The sequence below is a fragment of the Cyphomyrmex costatus genome, unplaced genomic scaffold (assembly GCF_001594065.2).
Source record: "Cyphomyrmex costatus isolate MS0001 unplaced genomic scaffold, Ccosl1.0 scaffold216, whole genome shotgun sequence".
NCBI lineage: Eukaryota > Metazoa > Arthropoda > Insecta > Hymenoptera > Formicidae > Cyphomyrmex > Cyphomyrmex costatus.
In genome coordinates, this window is record NW_017276214.1 from 773,720 (window position 1) to 799,301 (window position 25,582).

Genomic DNA, 25,582 nt, shown 5'->3' on the forward strand with positions numbered 1-25,582 from the left:
CCGAGCCGCCACCGCCAACGCGTCCCCACCGTCAACCACCGCCACCCATTCACCACCCCCTGAACGGCGGCGGTGGCGGCTGCTCCCGGGTGTTTCCCCCTTCCGGCGGGCACCCTGTTCTATCCTTTTTCGCCCCCGCCTGACACCAACGTCCCATTCGTTCCTCCACTCGTTGCGACGGCCCGGACTCGCCCTCTTTTTTCTCCCTTCTACCTACGACCACCCCCGCCGCGCACGCCTTCTCCCTTTAGCTCCCCCCCAGCTCCCCTCCGTCTCTCGCCTGCTTCCCTCTCAATCACCATCTGCTCCTCCGCGCGCCTCCACCTGGCGCGGCCCGACCGATCAAACCAGTGGCACTGCAGACACAATAAAAACGGGAAAAAAAGCGCGGCGGCCGCGCACACATTTCGCGCAGTCACTCACTCACTCTCACGAGCAAGAGATGACGAGCTACCGGACGCTTTTGAGAAGTTATTCATGAAGCGCCCAACGAGATTCCTCGAGCGTCGCGTATTTTTTTCCCCCAGACGCGACGCCCAGCGTGCTCGATAAAAAATATAGAGGCGTACAATTTTACGTACGTTAAACGTTTCGTTTTGTTCGACAGATCTGAAAATCGCTCGACAATTTCCGTGACCGTCATCGTCGTTATCTCGTTAACGAGTGGAAAACGTACGCGTCTCGGATACATCGGGCGAAATCGCGATCGGCCGATCTTTTGTTTTTCCGAGTGAAAGGTGGAGCACGCGCCAAACAAGGGACCGAGCGAGCCGAGCGGGTATTGACCATCCGATATCGATATTTCGCGACGCTTTATCGCGGACGTGCTCGTTAAACCGATAAATGAATAATGAGCGTACTGTATATGGGATGGATATGGAGAGACAACCCGGGAGGGAGGGAGGGAGGGGGGGGAGGGGGAGACAAGCGCCGGGAGGGGAGATGGAGGGCGCGCGCGAGGGGGAGAGAACCAGCGAATCGAACAAAACAACGAAATCGAATCACTCGTGGTGGCCGCCCATACTTTTCATGCGTGAATTTTCCGACTGCCCCGACACGTACGTGCAGCTGCGGAATCGCCGGTAATAGCGTTAGTAAAATCGAGAGTAATGCCTGAAAGCGTTTACAATACGCATCGCTTCCTGCAAATAAAAACGTGGGGAACGCGCGCGACCGCGTGGTCATTGGCCGACGATGTACGACGGAATAGAACGGGTCAAAATCAAACTGTATACCGCATCGTGACACAACATTCTCGATTTCCTATATAATCGACGCCGGCGCCGAGAGGAACGATAAGAAAAATGTGAAAAAAAAAAAAGAGAACTATGACACATTCCCCAGTAAAGAGATGTCGACACGCGTTTAAAGCGCTTTCGCTAACTACTATATACATACTCTAAGCGTTCTCGACGACGTCGATCCTTCTAGAAATCGATAATCACTATGCACACCTATAATATCCGATATTAAATGAGCCACAGTAGCGATTACCTTATTAATTCACGTATTATACGAAGCCGATCGAAGAACTGCTCCGGTCAACGTGGGCGTTTATATAGCCGCGCGATATACCCATAAACTATCCGGCAAGCGTGATTCCGGCTGACAATGATTATCGTACAGGTGTAACAGGAAAACGTAACAGCTCGGTTGCGGTCAGAGACGGCTGACGATGATGACAGTAATTGCCGAGAATTAGCGACGTTAATAACCTCCGGGGAGGACGGTGGGAGGGGAGGGGGGGGGGGGGACCGGTCGCCGCCGCGTCGTCGGCGTTAATGTAACACACCCGATAATTCCCGGGCGCGCCCGCGATATTTTGCTCTTTCGCATCGCCGGATCCGTTATTCATTCTCGCGTTCCGCGCTTTTTCTCGTTTTATTTCCATCGCGCGCGCTCGCGACAACGCCCGGCCCTCGTTATAAACGCGCGGGCTGGCTATTAATCGCGGATACCGCGTGGCAGGAGCGAGCGTGTCGACGAGGCGGTGGCGCGGCACGGCATTTCGATTTTATAAATATGAGATACCGGATACGCGCGCGGATCGTGTACGCCGCGCGCGCGCGCGTGTACGGAGCGTGTAAATCGCGCGCGATAATACCCGGCCGATAATAATAAATCCCCGACGTCCGGCTACCAGAAGCGATAAATCGTAACCGAATTAAAAGTGACAGCAGATAATAATCGTCATTCCGATCCAGAAAAGTGCACGAGACCGTCACGTCGTATATTTCAGAGTATACCGCCTCGAGTGCTTATCTCGAGGATATCAGGGGCATAAAACGGCGGATACGACACGATCGTATTGCGATTTCCTATCGGAATTTATATTCCATCGCTCCGATACCACATTTCACACACGGTACGTATCTCGTGGCTTGTTCCTCCACGTAGCGCACGAATGTCCTCTCGTGAAGAGGGAGTCTTGAAAGAGTTATGCTCTTCATTCAACCTTAATACGTAACTTTTCTACGAGACTTACAGGCGGAAATCCACGTTTCGATCATACAGAAAAATTGCCATTCGGTCTCCCGGAACATGGAATCTCTCTTCTTTTCCATTTGTACGCGCTCCTTTACATATACTAATATTTTCTTTTTCCTATCTAACAATATTTTTCCAGATATTACTTTTACTTAATTTTTAATACTCCGACAACTGGAAGATATCATCGATATTTTGATCATGAATTTCGGTAGATAAATTTCTCAATTGGTAAAAAAGTATAAATAAAGTACAATCCCCCCCTGCCAACGTCGACGATGATAAAGACTCGTTAAAACTTTGACAAGTATAAGGACTTTTTTTCAGATTTTTATATAATCTGGAACAAAACAAAAAAAAAAGATTCGCTTCTCGAAGACTCATATTGCTGACGGAAGAGTCAAAATTCATTTCACTCATTTAAAATTCATAATGTTGCATTGAGAAAAAAAAATTGTTCATTTGACTAAATTAATTCAATTCTTTCTTTCTTTCATTAAAGAATGTATGTATTTAAGTCAAGTATAATATGTATTGTTAGCGAAAGGTTAAATAAATGACGTACGTAGTATGCAAATTTATCGAATAAATAAGTTAAACAAATGCTTGGTAATTGCTGTTCAATTTCTCCAGTCACATCCCAGCACCCAAAATACTTGCAAACGCGTCAACACCATCTCTCGGTTGAATGCCTTGCTCAGAAAAAGAGATAAGCAAACTGCTACCTGACTTGCCTCGCTACCGGCTTCGTGCAGACCTGCGTCGCGTCGTGAGGCCGACGCGAGGTCTTATTCATGATTTGAGGGACGCATCCTGCCGGAAAAAGAAGAGGAGACAGAAAGAATAGGCGGGACACAAAGCGAGAGGGACGGGGTGGAGAGCGGCATGAAGGAAATAACGGGGGCTCAGCTGTTAAATATTCAATAAACGTGAGCATTACTCGTCGCTGCACGCCCACGCCCAAGATAGATTATGGTGGAGTGTCGATGAGGGGCGAGAATATCGAAGTAGGCGAAGAAAGAGGGATCGCCATTTATTCTACGGAATTCGTGATCGAGATTCTTGTTCGATAGCGTGTACAGAATGCCTCGACTCTAGGACACTCGAGAGCTACGTCGTCGATATCGCTGGCTTGTCGATAATTCGACGAATTCACTTGTACGTTCGGTTTCAAAACGAGATATTTCTCAGACCTTTCGCGAACGGTGGATCGAGAATCCATTCCGCAGATAACAACAACAGAAGTATGCGATTCTCCGGCGGGATTTCTGTACAAAATTACGTCGAGCTCGCCGGCCCGGAGGCGTTTGACTTCTATCAGACGCGGCCTATAATTAAGAGAGTCCTCTCGTTGCCGATCGATTAACGCGTTTTCTCCTTTTCCCTCGCGAGCCACGTCGACCCTAATTTATTTGACTGGGTACCACCTTTCTCTCGTCGTGAAAAGAGAGTAGGGAGAAAGAAGATAAAAGCACGCTTCGCGGTATGGTTACCATCGATACATGTGAGGAAATAAAAAATTCAAATGATCCATTCGATACGATGAATATATATGTATATATAGATACAAAAAAGGAGCTTACTGAAATCTTTGTAATGGAGATTCTCGAAATGGATCTCGGTACAAAAATAATATATAGGATAAAAATACCTAATACGTAGACGTTTAACGAGAAAACAGAATACGAGTATTATTCGATTTGTACGTATATATACGTGCACCGTGAAAAGAAGTGTAAAAAGCTCGACGATTCGCCCCCGAGTGCTTTCTGAAAGCACGGTAATCTCGGTAGTTCTTAATAAAAGTCTAGAAGTCGAGTTAGGTTGCTTTTTTTCATTGCGCAAGGTTTTGCGCAAGAGGCAACACGGGAACTCCGGCCGCGCTGCTATTTGCATGTTATTACCTTGTTTACATATTTATTCAATAGCTAAGATCCCGGAGGGTCGCAAACACCCCGTAATCGGGGCTTTCTCCTCGTGTTCGGCCCTTTAATTTTGGATTAAAGCCCAAAGCTGCGCGCAACGTGCCAACTGAGCGATTAATAAATCACCGCCAACTGACGTCGCGCGCGTATCGATCACGACGCGATATCGTTCTTTACCGCATTTTCAAGGTACTTGAAATATAATGTATGCAAAATTGAATCTCTTACCTGTTTGTGCATCTCCACATTAAGCCCGTACGACATCTCGTAATACTGCAAAAGTAAATGAAACAGTCAGATTAGAACGTAATCACATAAATTACAATGTTAGTATGGAATTAGTATAAGCGTAGTGTTGCATGGCTACATCGTTATATGCGTTTCGTTAACGAAGCCACGTCGACGTTAAGCGTAAGGTGATGCGTGCGCAAACTAGCAGCGTAACGCCGACTTTCTCATGCAAAAGCTGAACTTTGCCGGAAGGTTGCTCACACGAAATCCAATTTTCGTATTTATGTTACGGCTTTGTCATTTTATCCCATTCCGAAGAAGACGTTACCGTGTAAAATTCCCGTTTATTCTCTCTCAGAGAGCTAAGAGAATTCGATTAAATCTGCGCCACGAATGCAATACCGTATATAATGTAGGTAGGTACATACATGTTCACCAAGTAAACGTGAACATCGACTTCATCTTTCACTGCGACGAAGAAAGAGATAATACGTCGTAATACACGACGTGTTATTTTTACACAAAACGATCCGAGGATAAATAATTGAAATTGCCATATAAATACCACATTGAATAAAACGCAAAGCCGCACTCCGCGGTATTAATCGAGTTATCGAGTTTCGCAAACCAAGATGCTGTTTGAATCCATAATGATGGCTGTGCATAGGAAGAGCGCCTCACGGTAGATCCTTAAGGGCCTGCTTCACGATTGCGGGGTTGAGATTATATCGATCAAATGAGATTACGAGATTACGAAAAGCGGACCAAATTGAGCCGTAATGCGAGGCCGCAGTCAGTCGGTAAGAGGGATAAGCGCGTCGAGAAAATGAGAAAAACGAGGATGAGAAAGGAGCGCGGCTCTCTCTCTCTTTCTCTTTCCACCTTCTTCTCCCCAAGAGGGAGAAAAGGCTTGTACGTATGTACGCGCCGTCGGGTGCACGTGTGCGTGTCGACCAAAGACCGGTTTCTCGTAACATCGTTTCTACATCGTGTGTACAAGACTCAGCCGGGGCTGGCTTTAACTAATTCGCTTACCGAACAGCGGTTCTCATTTCGCACGCATGAGATTTCTGATCGTAAAGACTCGCGACAAAATAGTGCGCACATATTTATCTATCGTAAACGTAGCTGTAGTAGTGCTTTACAGGCATTTCCGTTCCTCGAGAGAGAGTGCATGCATTCTGTGACCGATGCAATACCAACACACCGGTGGAAAGGGTAGCGTGTAACGACGATTACCAAAGAGGAAAAGAGAGAAAATCCGGCAGTTCGCGATTTTAACGAGCGTCTTGAATATAGTCGCCGCATTATTCCCAGCGCGGAATCAACGACCGTTGTGAAACGAGCTTTATTGCTCGGTGCGGTCGTAAAGAGTGTACTAAACCGCGTTTTAATATATCGGTGCGGTTACGACAGTCGGTTTAGAGTTTTTCTCGCGTATACGAGGGGAACGTAACGTAATAAACGCGCGAGAGACGTCGAGACGCGGTCGAAGAAGACGGTCTCGCGCTTTCGAACGCAATGTTCTCGACGTTACGATTTTAACGACAGCGGTAATATTTATTTCGCAATGCGATAGAATTACCGTTAATACTTCAAACGTTGGCAAATTCGTCTGGATGAATATTTTACGAATCTGCTTCGGACAGGCCGCGATTAATTAAACCCGTTTGTTTTAATAATTCGATATTCATTCGGCGCGGTTTATCTTCGAAATTACGATTATTTTGTAAATTGCGAACGCTACAATGTATATATAGAAAATATAAATGTAGAAATTTGGCCCCGTGTACGCTCTGCTTTTAAATATAAATTAATCCGCCCATATTTTTATTACATTCGCGCTCGCGAGCATTATCAATAAATCGCGAAATGTATATTTCAATCGGCTCTGTTCTTGCGAAAATAATAATTTCGCTGAAAGCTCGTAGCTTATGTTAACATATAGTAAAATCTAATTATATTTAAATACATCAACTTTATTACAAAACGTCGAAAACAAAAAAAAAGAAAAGCAATTAAAAATTTATCAATGACGTATTTTATTTTTTTATCATCGAACTTTTTTATTATCAGAGAGAACTAATTACGAAACGTTTTTTATTTTTAATTTACTATCTAAAATATAGCTGTAAAAGATTTCTCTCTTCCTCTCGTGTATTTGACGGATTTAAGGGTAGAAAGAGAAAGAGACAGTTAAGAAGTGCAGCTACACGAAGGATCGTCTCGCCACCAGAGACCCCAACGAAGCAATTGGTCTTTAATTAATAGACCTCACTAACGCGGAGGGAGACTGTCGGAGACGGGAGATCAGGATCTTAATTATCACGAGACTGGAAACGCCACTCTCGTGGTCGAGATGTCTAATACGAGCGAAGGAATACTGTGAACAGCGACAGTCAGTTACGATAATGGAATGAAGCCACTCGTAAACTCGATACGACGTGATTACGAATACCTCATAGAATCAATATTTTACAGACGTCGCGCGTCGCACTATTTTTTAAATCACAAGAATTAAGAAGAATTAAATGTGGAACTTTGGTACACGCTTTTCGACATTTGTCTTTTCGTCTTTTCTCGATCAGGAATAATTTGAGCTTTTATCTACGTTCGTATAAAATTCTCTCTTTCGAGAAACAATTCGAGAGCACATTTGGGTTGAATTATTAGCTGAAAACTTACTCCCCGACTTACTCCGTGGAGTAGTCACCTCTAATCGTGACCGATCGAATCGCGAAAACGACTCCGGGATAGCGCAATCTCTTTTCAATTCACGAGCAGCCGAACGATATCGATCACGATCGGTATCTACCCCACGAACGTGCTAGCTCGTCCCCTCTCGCGTTAGAAAAAGATAAAAAGACTGTTATCGTGCCTTTCATCGTCTCCCAATGAAAATCCATTCCTGAACATACTCTTTAAGCGATGACGATATGTTTCTGGTCGTGTGCGATTTGCAAATTTCGTCCTCATTGCAACCTCATTACTTCGCGGTCGAATCGGCTTAATCAAGAACATACCACAGCCTATACGTGTACGATTGCAATGGTTTATACTCGTATGTTCGTGCTACGAAATGACTCAGCAAATCAAGCCTCGACATATCGTATATCAGGGTTGTCACAAATTCCTCATTCTATAACTTATCCCTGATTTTCAAATCAAATTTCATGGATTTTCCGTGGCTCTCGCAGTGATATTTTGAAATTTTATGTATTTTCGTGTCCTGATTTGCAATACCGTAAAATATTTTATTGAGAGATCAATTTAACATAACAACGTAAATTACTATTAATGTTACTTACACACTGCAAATTCAAATGTGTAAAAAATGATTACAATAATGTGTGTAATTGATTTTCCGTGTAAAAATAACTGTACTGCATGCGAAAGTTAATTTATACATTTAAAAGCGTAATATAAGTAATTTTTACACGGAAAAATACACACGTATATTCTAGTTATTTTTTACACACATTTGCAATGCACCGCTTGCATTTTTAATTGTTAAGTTAGGATAGTATTTTTAAAAATATCAAATTTTTTTTAAATCAAGAATTTCGACTTTCCAGACTTTTCTTTTCTTGCTCCGACCGCGATTTCCTTGATATCCAGTTTTGTGGCAACCCTGTATGCGGGAATTAATTCTCTCGTAAACGCGTTGCTACGTCTCCAACACTATTCTCACGTATTTAATAGAAACGCTTTAAAATCTCACTCACTCGCGCGACGAAGGTATCGCGCGAAAATATAGTTAACGTTTCACAAGCGGAAATATGAAGCGGAGGACATACGCTAGCTAAATGTATCGGGTGGCATTGCGAGCGTGACGAACAAAGTGCTTCGCGGCCGGTCTCCCGCCACGCTCGCGGTTCGCGCGCTCGTAAAAGTTCACGAGCTCGACAATTACATGAAAGAGTCGTAAAGGCGTAACGCCCCGTGGCCGGACGGCTACACCCGTCGTGGTATAACGATGTCGTATACCGGGGAGATCCGACGGCTCGCACTACCAACGTATATACGCGATGGCCTCCATCGATAACGAGTCCCGGGAGATTCGCCGGCTGGCTGCCAGTAAACGTTGCCTCGCGATGTCACGTGGAAAATTCGAGGGAGACCAGATACGGCTTTACAGTAGGTATGTACATACACCCGTCAATGTGTGCGAGATATCTCGTGTTACTGTATATACCGGCGGTAGATGGAACGCGGCAGTATCCGGGACAGAGCCATCGTAATTCTACGGGGAAAACGAGACGCGGGTGTTGTGTCTCTGCTGCAGGAAAGCAAACTACGGTGATTACCGTAGCAAGACCGTGACGTGACAACGTGATACTTTATTCGATGCTAGCAATTCATCGACGATGAGGGCGACAAAGCATCCGCGCGACGCACTGCGACTATATACGATTGCACCCGTAGGAATCAATGACTCGCTCGATACGAACTCGGACGTGTTTAGCCGAGAGACGTGAGTACCTGTTGCTAACGCCGACCTAAACCCGATACTACGATAAATTCTTGTTACGTCGGTAATCAATCATCAATGATAAAACGACGCGATAGGACGATAGCGCAATAAATATGCTTTCGTGCTCGCCGATCGAAATTTGATTAAGTGCATTCCGTGGTTTCGCTATGTTTCGCGCCGACGTTCGTTACCGCGCAACTGGCAGAACAATAAGCGCCCCTCTGCTGCCACATCGAAACGAAAGTGGAATAAAGTATGATATGTATTACGATACATTTAAACCTGTCACATGCGTGAGCAGCGCGAGTTCGCAGGCCGATCGATCGGTACAAAACGCGCGCAAACGGATCGGGGCGCGAACATCGATCGAAAGCGTTTGGGAGAGAGAGAGAGAGAGAGAACGCGCATACCTGAGATAAGCGCGTTCTCGCGCACGACGTATACAACACGTTATGTACGTGAGACGATCGCGCGATTAATCTTCGTGCCGGCGTGAATCGGCGGAAGTGCCACGTCCACGCGAGAACGAACGCCGCGCATTTTATATCAAGTTATTTGCATCGACCGAGCGCGGTCGAGTACGGCCTATAAATTATCGCCGGCCTATAATGCACGCTTCGCGAACTTTGGGCAACCGACTAGCGGACCGCAAACTTATACGGCGTGCGAACCACGCGCGGCTCTCTCTCTCTCTCTATCAAGATTTCTCGAATCAACTTCCAGTCAATTTAGCGCAACGAATATCTTCGCGGTAAATTTACAAATCGCGCGAGGAAGTGTGTGTCTGTGCCTTGATCTAAAAAAGATTTCGATCTATGCTTCTCTCTGGGGCACTAAGCTGGATATACCTGGAAATTATCGCGTTATGTGTGAAGACATTTCAAGATGGATAAACGAAAAGAATATGGAGATCTCCGCACCGAGAGGTCGGTACAACTGGCGTAAAATTAAAACCGGTACTCTCGGCGACCTTCGACCTCCCATGAAGAAAGCGGTGCGCAACTCTTTACGCTTCGCACGGCTTAATGAAGATGCATACACTGCACAACGGTCGACGGTGGATCGCGATAACGAAGATCTACGGGCGAAAGTAAGCCGAGACTTTCGCGGCGTCTACGTGTACTCTCGCGGGACAAAGCCGAAAAACAAAACTGCGAAAGAGGAGCCGCGAAGAAGCAACGCGCGGCGGCAACGTGTACGACGTGACTCTAAATTATTCCGCCATCCTCTTATGCCGCGAGACAAATCTTTTTTTTTTTTATCGCAAATCGGACTTCTAGAGATATATGTACTACACTTTAATTTTGTGGCGCGTAATGTAAATAAGACAAATGCACGAGATAAAATTTACACACTTCGATATATTTCGGCATTGCATTCGTAGTGCAAATTTGGCGGGCGAACTAAAACGTCAAGTGCTCTCTGCGGTCCGCGCAACGGTTCACTCTCAAGAGGGAGCGAAAAGGTAAATTTTTCCGAGGACTCGAGTCTCTAATATAAGACGCGAAATAAGAAAACGACGCGTTGCGCCGCATGATCCTTTAATACGACTACTATCGATATTATAGGTTCTGCGATAGAGGTTTTGTAAGCTTGTGTGGACTCACCATGACGTAGTGGCGCTGCATCTCCGTCTTCTCCTGGGCGAGTTTCTCCAGCTCCAACTTAATACTGGACAGAACAAGCAGGAAATCGCACGTGTAAGCTAAACATTAGTAAGTGCAGGCGACATTCAAAAGCTGTGGGGGCAAAATAAAGATGGGGGGGGCCCCTCTCTTTCGCATGACCTGGGAGGAGGGGTCTCGTGGCGCGTTTTTGACTAACAATAGAGAATAATAACGCCGCTAAACGAGATTATCGAGTCATCGCAACGAGTCGAGGGTCTGTGACTTGGGCTCCGTAAACGAGGGATGCGATATCATGTGCGAAATGCGAACGTTGTTCAATCGTATAACGATTCATTAATTTGTCCCGGATTTTTCTGCGTACATTTTTTTTAACCTTCCGAACCGGTTCGTTCTTTTTATCACGCCCCCAAATTGAGGGATATTGCGGAGGGGTGGTGCACAGCCAAGCCATTAAAAACACACAATTAGTGCAGCCGCAACAAACATTGATAATAATTGTTATATACTGGCCATATGTGTGCGTGTGTGTGTGTGTATGTGTTTTACATTGTGTGTGAGTTTCGTGTTTACCAAGTGGACCGTGGAGAATATTGGAAGCGTCGCGATTGCGAGCGAATAATTCATAAAAACGCATTCGTGGAATTTACATCGCGTTCAATTAACAAGGAAATCGTATGCAAATACAAACAATCGTAAACGCGTTAGGTAGGTACTACTTGTCGTTAAATATTAAATAACAAAACTGTTCATTATCGAGAACGACAAATTAATCATTTTATGGGAGGGGGGATGGGGGGGGAGGAAAAAAAAACATGTAATCGTCAGAAAATGTGTTTTCGAGCACTTTGCCACGTTCAAAAAGAAAGTTAATAGAAAATCAATACGAGAGAATCGGCGCGGCAGTGCGCAGGTTCATTAAGAGTTAATCCTCGTCGCGTCGCGCTTTTCCCCGACGCGTTAAAGCGCATATTAATATTCACTTGGTCGGCCACCATGTTACCCGCGACAGCGACATCAGAGCGGGGACAAAGGCCCCGTCCGCGGTGGCGATAACTTTTTTAACGACGACAAGCCCGACGGCGTATTTTTGTTTAGCGCGGCTCGCGGCACTCCGGGGGCGCAGGAAAATAATCTTGCGGTGGGGGCGGCAGTCGACAAAACCGCTTGTACCGCGGCAAATGAATGCGTTCGTATATGCGCCCGTAACGCTCGAGTGCATCGCGCCCACCGCCGCCGTTGCTGTTGCTGCTGCTGCTGTTGCTGTTGCCGCTGCCGTTGCTCCATGACTGTATATACTTACGATAACGAGTACGAGGGTGCGTCGTGTCTCTCTGTGTGATTCGTACGTGTTTCTCCCCAGCATGTTCCCAGTATATATTTTTTGATGCGACGCCAATGCTCGCGCGATGATAATTTTTTCTCCCCCGAGACTTTTTTTCTCTCTCTATATACCGCTCACAAATCCAATCTCTCTGAAATTATACCTCTGACATTTCTTTGAAGATCCGTACCATTTTCCTTTTAATTGCACTCCCACGTATAATGTATAAAAAGCGTTACAGTCGCGCTGCCGCGCGCATATCGAAAATTCATTTCGGTAAAATCAAATCGGTTTTTTAATAATTTCCCTCCCTTTTATTTTAGGTTCTTCTCAATTTCGCGAGAATTGAAACAGCTCGACCGCGACCGAGCGATATCTCCCGAATTCAAGCGCGACGAAAACGAATGCATTTTAATCTGGGAACAACGGCAGGATGATTCGTATGGCTTTGTGTGGATGTGCGCGTATATGTAGAGTGTATGTGTGTGAGTAACGCGCTGCCCCTTTCTACGTTTTTATCCTTTTCCGGGCTTACCATCACGTAATGCCTCTGTATCTCTATTTTTTCACTGGCCAGTTTCTCGCACTCCAATTTAAGGCTGTGTAAGAAGAACAAGAACAGAGCATTAATATCCACCAGCCCTCGAAATCGTCGGAGCCATTGTCCCTCCGCTCGTCGTTCTTCGTCGCGACATTAAGTTAGAAACGCGCCGTATAAAACGCGCCATATATCGCGAACGAGAGAAAATAAAGAGGTACAACTGTAAAAGCTTCAACGATAACGAACGGAGTAAAAATGGTTTTTATTTCGTCATCGAGAGTTCAGCGTGGAGACGCAATAACAAAGTTAAAGTTTCTCTCTCTCGAATACAACTAAATTTCCATCTTTCTTTTTTTTTCAAAGGGGGAATTTAGAAGTCTCGTAACGGGACGCGAACGAAGCGATTTAATTCGGTTCGAGGAAATGATAGAATGCACGCGCGGTAATTTCGACGCGGCGTTTAATATTCGTGAAAGGCGAATCACGCTATATGTTGCGCGGCGTAATCTCACCTATATAAGGCGATAAATTAGCACGATATTAACGATCACGCTCGCGCGAGCGGCAACTCTCGTTACGCAAACGGCAATACTCGTATGGTCAGAAAGCCGATTAATTATTTCAGATTGACGCCGTGCCAACGATTTACGGGACGATTTATCGAGAATCACGTTGCGCGCTTGAATGCGCGCGCCTACTAACACGTGGCCGAGATAGCTCTCTGTTTCACGCGATCGAATGCATTTTTGCCTTTCCGTGATTAATATCTCAATCCACAAAATTTATGAATGTTGTTCTCATCGCGGTATTTCTAAACGCGAGATAAAATTTATTCGCTTAAAACGTGCCCGCCGGGTATCATCGCGTCATTATCGTAATTATTTCTCTCTTGTTGTCAGCACTTTGTGCTATTATGCTATATATAACTTTCGTGAAAAAAGGACAAGGGGGGAGGAACGATACCGATAGCTTTTTCTACGAACGTTGTAAACTTAACATATCTATAAATAAAGACGTGAATTCACACTGAGAAAAAAGTTATAGTAATGGCAACGACAAAAGAGAATTATTCACAAATAGATGGTGATCAATTTTGTTAATGTAATTTTTTTTGTTAGATAAGCAAAATTTGGTAAATCTTTCGATTTAACAGTATACAATTTTATTTGATTACTCACGTTTTATAAATAATATAAAATATTTGGTTGCAATTTACAATTTTCTTTGATAATTTCAAGAAAATAATCTATTATGATAGAATGTTTCGCGGAGCTTTTTAGAGATTGCGTGTCTTCTCGTAAAAGAAACGCCCTATAAAGCGGAGTACAAGTTTCGTGTACTTCTCGCGATATCACGGTGACTTTTTCTTCAAGGCAATTAACAATCAATCAATCTAACTCCGCAAATATCTTTATCAAGCCGGGAACGTTCCAAAACATAATTTTACTCTATATAAGAATAAGAGATATTTATATAGTATTCTCATGTATAATTGTTTTGTGCCGGTAACAAAATGTTACACTGAACATTGTATGTACAAACCGACATTATTAAATCATCAGTTTATATTTACTAAATTCAACAAATTAATGTCCGTGGTAAGTAACGATTTAAACAGTAACATATCAACAAAAAAATAATTCTCGCGTCAGTAACAAAACTGTGGTTATTCATACCAAACATTTCTCTCAGTGCAACGATCGAAGAAACTAGTCACGCACCAGCGAACTTTTCGCTTCCGAATTTGCCAAAGAGCGTGATCTCCGAGAGGAAACCCTTTTTACTGCCAATCGCAGATAGGTGCACGCATGCACATAAACGCACTATCCAAATGGAGGTCTTCGCTCCTTCTCCAGACCGTGTGCATACTTCGGTGTGCACAGCTTCCGGTCGGACAAACAATTATCTACCTACGTCCGTACATCAGTTCGTGCGTTTCGCGTGCGCGCCCACGCGGTATTTGCACGAGCGCCTAATGGATACTACGGCCCTGCGGTGTCCACGGACGCGAACGTTTACTCCGTTCGACAAACTAGTGACCACTGAACGGAATTTACATCACGCTTAACTATCCGCGGGAAAATATGTATTTTATTTTTTTCGAAAAAATGGGAATCCGACAATTTTTCTATAAAAAAAAAAAAAAAAAAAAATGCGGTTGAGATCGCGTAAAGCTTTGGGACAAGTTGTATCAATATCAATTTTTATAAAGGTACTTTAATAATCAGAATGAAAAATACGCGTCGTTAACTCAGAAAAAATTGTATAAATATCAATATCGCTGTGACAGACAATGAAGATGTAAGTTTATGGAGTTTGACGCGTATATAATTAATACAAATTGCCAGGATTATCGAAAACAGATGTGACAAATTGGCCGTATCGATCATGATTTATAATGAATAAAATCCGTACATCTTCGATTGACTGAAATCGATGAGGATAAGTTTGTAAAAAAAAAAAAAAACGAAGAAAGATACCTGTGGTATTGGGCTTGTAAAAAGTTGAATTCCTCCTTGATACGATCGCAGGATTCGCCGACCGAAAATTTGAACGGCTGTCCAGGCTGCGGTGGACCCTGCAACACAAAAACGCCATTAAATGTATCAATGCGCCACAATCCCTTAACGCCATTAAAGCCCATAAGACCCTAAGATTTATTCGAGAGACTCTCCGCTGTTCCACAAACTCCCAGGTAACCCGAAATCGATACACAGAGTCGGATAAAAAAAATGTTGCTATACTTCGACAAACGTATACTTACTCCGCAACAGAAAAACCACCCGTTAATTAATGCTTTTCTTAAATTTTAATACAAATCTCTCTGTGTGCGTCCATTTATCTACTCTTTATTTCTCTTATCGTAAAAACTATTGTCGAATTTTGGTGACTCTTCTAAAGTCATTTCACTCGCGTGTATTCCACAAGTCAACGATTACTGATGTAATCATCTTCGAGTACAGTTCTAACTATTCCACAACTTCAACGCATAATCATAGTAATATAAATTGGCTTAAAGTTTATCTGTGGTTTAGTAGTTCATATACATCTCATTTTGATTCAGGTTTCATTGCATTACACGTACTAAGTACAATGTAATAATAAATATATAAATACAGGATAATGCGCACTAAACTTATTTTGGATAGTTAGTTTTTTCATTTGAAAAAAAATTTCAAAACTGTTTTGTAATTATTCTATCAAAGTAGTGATTAACCCTCGAGCTTAGAGAAGTCAAACTTTTAATGAACTGTAGGAACAGAAACAATCATAAAAATACCATATTCGGTCTTCGTGCCTAAATAGTTTTGTGAATTTATACAATTTCCATTTCAAACAAACTGTGTGCCAATTATTTATCAGTCTTAAAAGAAAACAGAAACAATTTGAATAATTTAAACCGATTTCACGTCGCACAAATGATTCTTAATTAGATTTATATCCTTTAAGTATATTTTTATATTTATGCCGCAATTAATTAGGTACTTCATAATAGACTACTATTTTTGCGAAGCGTGCTGTAGCAAACGCCGAGTTACTTTGGTGGTTGCAGTATCAGCATCCACGAACGTAAAAGCCACATTATTGCCGGTAGTACCGGTGCTACCCGCCTCCGTATACCTGTTGGTAATAACGTTACGAGCATGTTATCGATCGTTTTGCACGTCGTGCCCTGCAAAACGGATACGCCACTATGGCCTCGTAAAAGCCGGAATATAGTTCCCTCTCCCTTTCTCTCTTTCCCCCGTCCAATTTTCCTGTGTCGTACAATCTAGATTTCACAACGAACAAAGTACATACGCCGGAATCGCGATGTTTCATGTGAGAGGTCGCTAATGATTCGCTGGCGATCGCGATCGCGTAATGAAAATCGTGCCAAAACTCGTAAAATAAAGATCAACTTTCGGGCGTGTTTCTGCACTAATGAATCACACGTGACATCGTGCCCGGTCCGCTATATATATAATATCAGAAACACACGTATAAATATTCAACCTATAATTCTTATTTTTAGCCCTTAGTACACACGACTCATTTATACGTTCTGCACATTTTTTCTTCGTTAAATTAGCAGCATCAAGTAATTAGTTCAACATTTATATTATGACTAAAAAGAGAGAATTGCTGGCATTTTTATTGGATGCATACAAATTTTCTGTCACAAGCACTTTATACATTACCGAGGCAGCGAATCGCAATATCAATATATATGATTTCGATAGGCTAATGCAACTGAAAATTGGCTACTGCAGCCAATTTAAAACGCCATGTCATATTTTACCATCTAAATTGTTGCAGCATCCAAATTTTTCTCTCAACGTAGAATTTTTTTTTTTAATACACGTCTTTATAAATACTTTATAAAGTATATGTAAAAATTATTTAATTTTTGTATATTTATTAAAATGATGTGAAAGACTAGACAATCATGTGTATATATTAAAGTTAAAAATCGTTCCTTATTTTCTGGTTAAAAATATCTGATTTTTTATAACACACACGCCTTTGTATTATACTGAAAAGTAAAAATGATATTCCAAGAGAAGATACGACGAAGATCAAGGTATCTTAACACGTGGTAAAAAATTTAAGCCTCCTAGCTGCTCGTAGTCACTGTAACGTGTTTTATTAATCTTCACGGTTTCGCAAAAGGCTTCTCTTCCCGTTGCATTATCGCACGTATACATTCGAATTACGTCGAGGATTTGTGCGCCAGGCGTGCAATATCTTTAAACGGCTCAAGCTCGCAGAATCGGCAGAGTCGTACCAAAACAACATTGCATATCTCGCTCGCTCGCTGACTTGTTATTTGCGGATATACTATATATACACAAGCACACATACACGTACACAGAAGCTCATCTTTCGCAAGCGACTTTTAAATGCGACGTAATGCGAATAGGATTCTATTCGCCTACCGTATTAAGGGACGGAAGAGCGGAGTTAATGCAAATTGGCGAACAGCTGATCGTAACGGAATCGCTGATCCGATTTGTACGCGACAAGTCACGACGGACGGTCAATCCAATTAATTTATCAGCTTTCGCTCCGTACAGAACAGAACAGAACAGTTAGGCGTCAGACGTGCTGCTTGGCATTTTCCAGTAGCTCCGTTCATAGATCGATAAGGCAAGAATGTCGGTCTATCGAAACACCAACGCCACTCGTAAAACAGATTTATATTTATTAATAAAGCCTTGCCGCATAATTATTGTAATGTTACTGATGAAGTCAAAACACATTTGCTTAATAAATATGGAAATATTGACCGTAATAAATTATGATATTACAAATGTCACAAAAGCACAACAGCATCTTGCTGATATTTTCTTGAAATATTCATTGGTTTAACATTCATCGAATGGAATGGACGCTAGTGATAGCCTTTCGCGTGAATGAGCGAGAGAGAGAGAAGCAGCAACACACCGTCGAACATCACACGGTTAGCGTCCGTCGAAAAGCGAAGCGCACGAATTATGTCGTTTCGACGAATAATAATGAGAGAACGTAGCCGTCGCGCACGTCAATCAGTGTCCTTTACGTGCCGTGGCCGATTTAATTATCCGATAGCCTCCTCTCTCCCGCATCATCATTCGGCCCCTCTTTCCACGCCGCGCTTTTTATTCCGCCCGATCGAGAGCCATCGCAATAGGCGGGCGCGCGTTCGCACCGGCGGTATTCAAATAGCGCGTTATCGGCTCGACAACCCCGTGAAAACGATAGCCGGGGCCGGATAACGACGAACAAGAATTGGCATTAAAGCGCAACGATCGGCACGATCGCGCTTTTATTGGTTTTCGAGTCTCGCGCGACATTTAATACATCCCGGCAGATACCGGATTACCGTTTCGTAGTATATTATCGCGGACGACTCAATGAAGCGAGGAGGCCGCTCAATGGACGTTCGTTAAAGCCGACGACGGGGCGACGTCGTCGTTTACGGTCACTCTGTCTCTTCAGCCGTCAAAGAGAAACAGAGAGAGAGAGAGAGGAGAGGAGACGACAAGTCGACCATGCCGTGTTACGTCCTAACGCTAACAGCAACTGGACCAATCAGTTGCGTTTGCAGCCACTCAAGTACGCTTAAGTGGCGCGTATCGCTGCGTCTAATTACGTTAGCTCCATCGATCCCGCCGTCCGTCATCCACTAGATGCCTGATTATCGGCACGTATTATCGGACAGGTTAACTGCTCTCTACGATGTCCCCGCCTGTGATCAAGTCCGTAACCAAACACGAGGCACGCGCGCGCTCAAGTGCCAAGAACATTTGCTCATCTCGAGCTATGGTAAACGGGGCATTGTGCCCACATTAGGGTCGCGTCTAAAATGGAAATGCCGCTGGAACGATCAGATATATATATCTGGATATATACATTGCGCTCTTGAATGTTACAAATTTATTCTCGTTCTAAAGAATGCTACGCAACCTGTTAACTCTTAATTAGGTAGGTGAGGTGCTCAAATTAACACACCCTAAAAATATTTTATTTTTATATACTCGGAGAAATAACAATTTTGCTAAAGTGTCTAAAAATTTAACCAAATACGAAACTAAAAATAATTTTGGCCCATTGAAATTAATTATATAGAAAGAATCTCAAGCATGATGAGTAAATTAGAAAAAAATTTCTAGCAATAAATTTGAGCGTTCTATATATAATTACTTTGATGGTCGAAAACAAAAGTATTTTCAGATATGTCCAGCTAAAGTTTTAAATACTTTAGCAAAGCCAAACTCTTCGTGCATTTTTATAATAATATGTACAGAGTTAAATTCACATTATTTATATCCGACTTGTGAGACGAAAGAATATAAAAATTTTGAGAACTTTAAAATTTTGTAGGTAATTTTTTATTATGTATAGGATGCTATTCGCCTGTTTAAAAATTAAAAGGTAATGATTTATATTTATTTCAATTTATTTCAACTTTTTCATTAAAAGAGTAAAAGTACTATTAAAGATTTTACTGTAACTTGTAAGAAGTAATAAAATTCCTTTTGATCAACGTCTGTCTTAACTTAACAGACGAGAGAAATAGCTGTATCGGAGCACCCGATATACCACGCTAATCAAAGAGACGGTAGTCTCGAGAGTTGGTGGCCGTGAGCACTCGTCCGCTTTACTTAGAGGCTCTCGTGAGAAACTCGCTAAACCATGGTGGGATTACGCGAAAGGACGACGCAAACAGGGAGAACGGCCGGGAAGAGCTTCGAGAGGGTCGGCGGTTTTCGCCGCACCGCAAAACCACCGACTCGTGGCGCGGATTCCAAAACCACCCGACGACCAGAACCGACCGCGTTCGCCCTATAAGCGAACCTCTCTCTACCACCTTCCGTTATTCCGTAGAGAGCCGTTGGTCGCAAAATATCATCGAAATATCGCGCGCGGTGGAGAATAGGCAAAAACATGATTTATCTTATAGCTCTGTTTAAGCGCCATAAAATCAGATTCCTTATATACAACCGTAATAATATATCGCGCTCGAAATATCACCGATAATGAGCTTAAGTTATGTAATTTCTACAATTTTCGCGGGAAATTAGGCGAAAAACAATACGGAAATCGATGTTGGGTATACAACAAACTGATTGCCGAGCAAGTGAGCTTAAGCAAACCCGAGCACGATCGAATACCGAAATTATGCAACGCGATAACAATTCCCTTAATATCGCCAGACAATACGCCTCAAGATTTGCATGAGGTGTGGAGAGAAAGGGGGAAAACGAGAGAGAGAGAGAGAGAGAGAGAGAGAGAGAGAGAGAGAGAGAGAGAGAGAGAGAGAGGAGCGTACGAGCGGTTGTATCTTATTGATCATTATGATTATTCCCCGTAGCAGACTGCGAATTCATCCCGAGACTGCGGGGCACGACCGCTATTTGCATAAGCAATGCATTTTGATTCGTAGACCCACATTGTACTCGGTACACGGGAAATGACATAAATAATGCATAGAATAATGATAGCGCGAGCGCGCGAGCGCGTGGTGCGTCTCGCATTGCGCGCGAAAGCGAGTCTCTCCATCGTGAAACGAAACGAAACGAGACGAGACGATTCTCGCGCTCACATCACAATTCTTAGGAATGCTGAAATTGCGGTACGCCGCCATGGCGTATGCATTTTGTTCTACTCTTGTTAACCATTACCGACGTGTTATATCCAGCTATCTCGCGGTGTGATTCGCGCGATCTTCGTGCACACGTCGTGGTAGATCCTATCGTTCTGCGTGAAGAAGCACAAATGGATATCTCGAAAATAAGCGAAACACTGAAACTAAGGGATTCGAAAGACTTTATGAAAGAAGCAAGTATTTCTGCTGTAACAACATTAACCCTCCTCGTAGACCCACTATATAGATCTTGTTTTATACCAGACAAAAAATTTCACTCTTAAATTTCTTGGCACTTTTAATTTTCATTAAATGAAAATTTTAACATTTGAGTTAAATAACTATTTAATATGTAACGAAAATGTCATAAAGTAATTCAGAATTTTTTTCTTTTGAAAGGTTAGAACAGTAAAAAAAAATGAGCTAAACAAAAAAGCCCCAGCGTGGGAAGTTGATCCCTCTCTCTCCGCCAACTTTTGAAAAAATTAACTACTATAACTCATATGATTGCTCATCGTTTGCACATTTCGAATTTTCGTTCACACACCTCTGGTAAAAAGTTATTAAAAGAACAATTTTTTAGAGAGTTAATTTCACATTAACTCCCAACCACGAGAAAATTAGATTTAACTACTCTCAATCGATAGATTCCCGTTTGCACATTCCAAACAAGTCGATTTTTCGATTGCACGTTTTTAGTTGAAGTTGTTAACAATTAAAGTTTAGAGATCTACTTAGGATAAATAGGTGCAAAGCACAGTCACTTAAAATCATCATGAGTTTGAATATAGTAACAATTTGAACCTATCTGAGTCAAACATCCTCGAAACTTGAATTGTTAATAACTTTTTAACTAAAAGTGTTGCAAACCAAAAATTGACTTGTTTCACACGTCGGATAATGTATATACATATATTATGTGCCAGTGTACCTCAACAAGTTAATTTGTGACTTGAATTTAACCTCACTTAACCCGATGATAAAGTAAGTTTTTCTAGCTGTAATTAATCAAATCTTGTAGTGATAAATTTAAAGGTTATTCTCTACAACTCCATCAGTTTAGGGATTAATTATAGATTTAAAGAATACAATTTTACATAACTATCAGGTTAAAAGCCTAATCACAAGTTAACCAGCAACTGAAAAGCCAGGCCTTATACAGTTAACGTATAATCATATTGTATGTACAACTTGCCAGCTGGTCATTTACTTAAATTTATCTCGCGAGAAATGACGAGTTAACGTATATAGGGCGGCTAATAAAACCCATCGCGTCAAAACGCTATTTCACGGGAGAATGTGGTGTGCGGTAACGGTGTCGGCGCCTATCTGCCGGCAATGCGTCTACAATGCGTTCTTTTATGTACGTCAATCCGCCCATAGCTATGTATGTCCATAGCACAGCCCACGATGACGCGAAGCGAGCTGAAAACACCTGACGCGTGTACGCACGATTCTCCCGATCCCGACATAGCCAGACCAGCCAGGCCATGCATTCGAGCAGATTGCTCGATAAGAGGCGACCGCGCGGCAGTTTAACCCGTCGAGCAATTAAGGTGATACGATCGGCGCTCTCGTGAAATAACGTCACACTGGCACGCCGCTGGATGCATGAATAAACGCTATCTTCCATCTTTCTTCTCGTATCTGTTATATGCTCGTCTCTCTTTCTCTCCCTCTCTTAAACGTATTTACACGAATGCTTTGCATGGCATCTCGCATGCACACGACGCGACGCGGTAACCACGATCACGACGACGACGACGACGACGACGACAACCAGCTGTGCACGTTAGAGATCGCTGCGCAGAAGACTTAACTTAATAACATGAGGACGCTGACGTTTATAGACTCCGTTTTGCCGTTGGCGAATGTAAAATGACCGTTCTCTCTCTCTCTCTTTCTCTCAAAGTTTGATATTCCCTTATTAGATAGACCTTAATAAACCGTTATTGTGCAAGAAATCGTATTACCCGTATTTCCACAACAAAAAAGAATCAAGTATACGAATGTAACAAATCGCGAAATTACTGTACCCATGTATAACGTTAAATTCGTCAGTGCGCGGAATAAAGAGAATACGCAAAGAAACTCCAAACCCCGCGCGATATACACACTCGTCGGATCTTCAACTCTGTAATGATTTAATGGGCGTGTATACAAAAGTCAAAAGGTTAAGAACCGCTGTTGCACCGTGTACTACGCGGATACTACGCGCGCCATAAAAAGAAACGTTAGACGTGACAGGTTCGAGGTGAAACACTAGATAACAGACGGACGAGAGAACGAGGAACGTTGGTTGAGGGGGGAAAAAAAAAAAAGAGCACACGAAAAACGGCAGGAATAAAGATTAAGCGAACAGAAGCCGCGGGCAAACAAAGGGTCGAGAGTTATGATTCGGCCGTTCTGAGTAGACCATGAGGTAATTACTGGTTGAATCTCTGGAGGAGCGAGAGAAAGAGAGATTCGTGTCTTTTCTTTCTCCGCGCTTCCTCAACCATGGATCTCATCTCGTTGAAAGAGGAAAAGGGACAGGAGAGGAAGGAAGAAAGAGGGAGCGAGATTCGAGCGAAAAGCAAAACTACGACGACAATGAATAAAAGCGCGACGAGAAAACTCCGTCGAACTCTGCGCGAATGAGCCGCGCGCGTGGTACTTTAACGACACAAAGGGAGCTCAAATATCGGCCAACTGTCGTGGCCCGCTACCGTCATCTCTCCCAACTCCCTGGAACAGCCATTCACTCTCCTGCGTTCTCTCTGCTATCTCTCTCTCTCTCTCTCTTTCACCGTCTGGTACGCTTCGTTGCCGGTGGAAGCGAGAACAGGGAGGTATCAACAAAAGCGACGGCGTTACAAAAGCTCCGGCGATAATAGGAAGCACGGCGGGAGCCACCCTGGCAGTTCGGTCACCTAATCTGTTACAGTCATAAACCCCGTTCTCACCCTCTCGTCTCTACCCCCTGCCTTTACGGTGACGCCCTTTTACGAGCTCTTCCCGGCAGAGCAGCAACTCACCCTTACGTAAAACGCTCGTCAGTCTATCTCTCTCTCTCTCTCTCTCTCTCTCTCTCTCTCTCTCATTCCCTCCAATTTTTTCACAAAGTGATTTTATCAGCACCTGCAGAACATTTGTCCAACATCGTCAACGAGACGAGTTATTTCACGAAACATGTGCAAAATGTAAAGACAATGAAAATAAATAAGTAATGCCACGAATTTAATATCGCGCATTTTCGCTGAAAAAACTTTTAATAACGACTCGACGATCGAATGATGCGCTTTTCTTTTCCTCGATAGGATCGAGCCTTTTACAGCATCAACGGTCCTTGAGGGCGTCGCGCGATACTCAATGGGGAATCTGTAACACGAGGGTCGGTCCCCTCGGGATTAAGGGGAGAGAGATCGAGGGAATATGTTATAATTACCGCCAAACTGTACGCCAGAGCAAGGAGTCAGGCGGCGAAAAAGAGGGGGCCCCCTGATCGTACCTGCCCATCGACCTCTCTCCCTTCGACACTCGCGACAATGCCTGAATGCCGGCGCGTCCCTTTCGATCTCCCGGGACCGATACCACCGCTCTTTTTTTCCCTCCTCCCCTTTATCTTTTTTACGACGCGCCGCGCATCACGACGTAGCCGGTAACGTCAAAATGAAATTTTTGAGGACGAGGACAGCTCCGCCACTCTCTTACCACTCCCTTTCACGATAATCTCGTTACCCACGCCGACAATCGGGAAAGTGGAAGGCGTAGGGGTGAAGGAAGGACGAACGGCACCCCTTGTTGTCGTTTGCCTCCCCCTCATCACGACAAGGGAGTGTGCATCGAGGCAATGAAATCCGAGCACGCGGCCACATCTCTCGAGAGCATCTAAATTGCGATTCTAATCGGCACCGCTCTCGTCAGCGCCCTCGACCATCCGTTTTGCGGATCATAAATGCACGATCGCGCTGAGTCATAATCCGCGTCGCCGCGCCGGGCAAATTGAAAATGACAGTCGGTGATTCCCGGTGAAAACGAGGAGTTCAAACGTTTCGAAGACAATGTACAGATAGCAGAGAAAAGTCTACACTACTGTTGGATATCAAAGAAACAATGGCAACCCAAAATCTTTCAAGTTAAATAACATTTTAACTTGCCACATATGTCAAAATATACATCAATTCATTTCTGTAGTTAGTTTCAAAGCAAACAATGTCCATATTAACGTATGTACTTAGTAAATAATAAACTAAATTTGAGTCAAATTTAATACACTTTCTTGAATTAAATTGTTAACTCTATTGTTTTAGTTGAATTAACATTACATCAAATACGAGCAGCGGCGACCTCTATGGAAATGATTAAAAAAATTCCCTAATTAAGCACATAACAGTATGAATTTAATCGCAGTGTATGGATAAAGAAAGAGTTTTAGTGATAGAAGATATATTTTACGGCAGTGAAAAAAAAATGCAATAACACTATGATACTATACGTTATTCGATCGTAAAAAATAAATGTTTCCTTTTATTCGCACGGGAATGACCGCCGAACGAACCCCACTCATGAGCCAACTGCGTTCGATTCCAAACGTCCGTTTCGTATTAGTCATTTTTCTATGCCAGCACAGCTTGATGAAGAGAGAGAAAGAGAGAGAGTACTGTGTCGTGGGACTCGTTTCTTCGCTCCGACGATCGGAGTCGAAAAACGAAACGAACGCGAAGCACAGCGGAATGGAGTGGAGAAAAGAATGTCTCCCTCGTGTCTCCGAGTTGTCGAGCCATTATCGAAGCTATCTCTCGACAGTCGACTGAGCGTTTTTAAGAGCATAGCCAGCCTTTATCTGACGAACAAGCTACAACTAATGTAGATCCCGACTAAGA

General features: G+C 43.2%; 1 protein-coding gene across 4 annotated transcripts in view; it reads right to left on the reverse strand.

Moving 5' to 3' along the window:
• LOC108773689 (protein groucho-1) overlaps positions 1-25,582 on the reverse strand; it is an 85,443-nt gene that overhangs the window by 46,470 nt on the left and 13,391 nt on the right. For 3 of the 4 annotated variants that reach the window (XM_018539585.1, XM_018539586.1, XM_018539584.1), the window contains exons 2-4: positions 15,088-15,185; positions 10,725-10,788; positions 4,641-4,685 (exon numbers count right to left, since the gene is read on the reverse strand). In XM_018539585.1, the coding sequence (XP_018395087.1) occupies positions 4,641-4,685; positions 10,725-10,788; positions 15,088-15,185 (207 nt within the window). Of the gene's footprint in view, positions 1-4,640; positions 4,686-10,724; positions 10,789-12,601; positions 12,666-15,087; positions 15,252-25,582 lie in introns of those variants that run through there. The other variant, XM_018539583.1, reaches the window with a different exon arrangement.